We start from the raw sequence: 1,127 nt of genomic DNA, 5'->3' as shown, positions 1-1,127 counted from the left end.
TTTTTCATACACACAAAATGGTTTAAAACTCATAAATCATTGTTTATGATACTTTAAAAAACCAACAAACATAATATAATTTGATTATTAATTTAAATACCTATTCATGTGGGCAGGACCATATCCACCAATGGCATATATCATTCCATCCAATACGGCTGCAGCAAAACAACTTCTTGTTGTAGTCATTGGTGCCACAGGTTGCCATTTTCTTATTTTGGGAATATACTTCTCTACAGATTGTAAATAAGATTGTCCATCATAACCACCTAAAGCATAGAGTTCTCCTGCAAGTACTACTACTCCAAGGGTACTTCGGCTCTCATTCATTCTCTCTAGAGAAGTCCAGGTATTTGTATCAGGATTCCAGCATTCCACTGAATTTTCATGTTTTCTGATAGTGACACCAGGACGCACATTAGTTTCAATACCACCTATAACATACACTTTTTGGTCTAAAACGCATATTCCAAATTCATAGCGAGGAATGTTTAGGGGTGCCAAGCCAATCCAAGAGTCATTCTGAGGAAAGTACATCTCCACACTAAAGAATAAGAAGAAAAAATTAAAATTTAAAAACCCAAAATGGCCCATAAACAAAAACTTGTTTAACCTCATTAGTAATCAGGAACATGCAAATTAAAGCCACAATACACCATGACACATTTTCCACCTTGGCAAAAATGTAAAGTCAGATAATAACGGCAAGAATGTGTAGCAAGCAATGCATACCCTGTTGGTGAGAGCGTAAACTGGCACAAACTACTCTGGCACACAATTTTACATTATCTAATCAAGTTGAAGATATACACATGCCCTGACTGTGCAATTACATGTCTACGTATCTACTCTATTGAATGTCTATCATATTCAGTTTTGTACCAGGGCACATACACAGAAATGTTCACAGCAGCATAACACGATCATCCATCAAAAGGAGAATGGTTAAATAAGGTGTGGTTTATCTGTCCTATGACTGAGCAATTCCACTCTTAGATACGTACACAAGAGAAATGCATGCATATGTACATGTACAAGAATATTACAGCATTATTTTTAATAGCAAAAAACTGGAAACAATCTAAATATTCATCAACTATAAAATGGACAAATTGTGGCATATTGTA

The 1,127-nt window shown here is 35.2% G+C and overlaps 1 protein-coding gene across 1 annotated transcript in view; it reads right to left on the bottom strand.

The window, feature by feature from the left end:
• KLHL28 (kelch-like family member 28) overlaps positions 1 to 1,127 on the bottom strand; it is a 25,326-nt gene that overhangs the window by 3,845 nt on the left and 20,354 nt on the right. Inside the window, exon 2 of the mRNA XM_012642961.1 lies at positions 101 to 544. Within this exon, the coding sequence (XP_012498415.1) occupies positions 101 to 544 (444 nt within the window). The remainder of the gene's footprint in view (positions 1 to 100; positions 545 to 1,127) is intronic.

This window comes from Propithecus coquereli, unplaced genomic scaffold (assembly GCF_000956105.1).
Source record: "Propithecus coquereli isolate 6110/MARCELLA unplaced genomic scaffold, Pcoq_1.0 Scaffold191, whole genome shotgun sequence".
Classification (NCBI taxonomy): Eukaryota; Metazoa; Chordata; class Mammalia; order Primates; family Indriidae; genus Propithecus; species Propithecus coquereli.
Note: the sequence above shows the minus strand (reverse complement) of the source record. Positions and strands in the feature narration are given on the sequence as shown.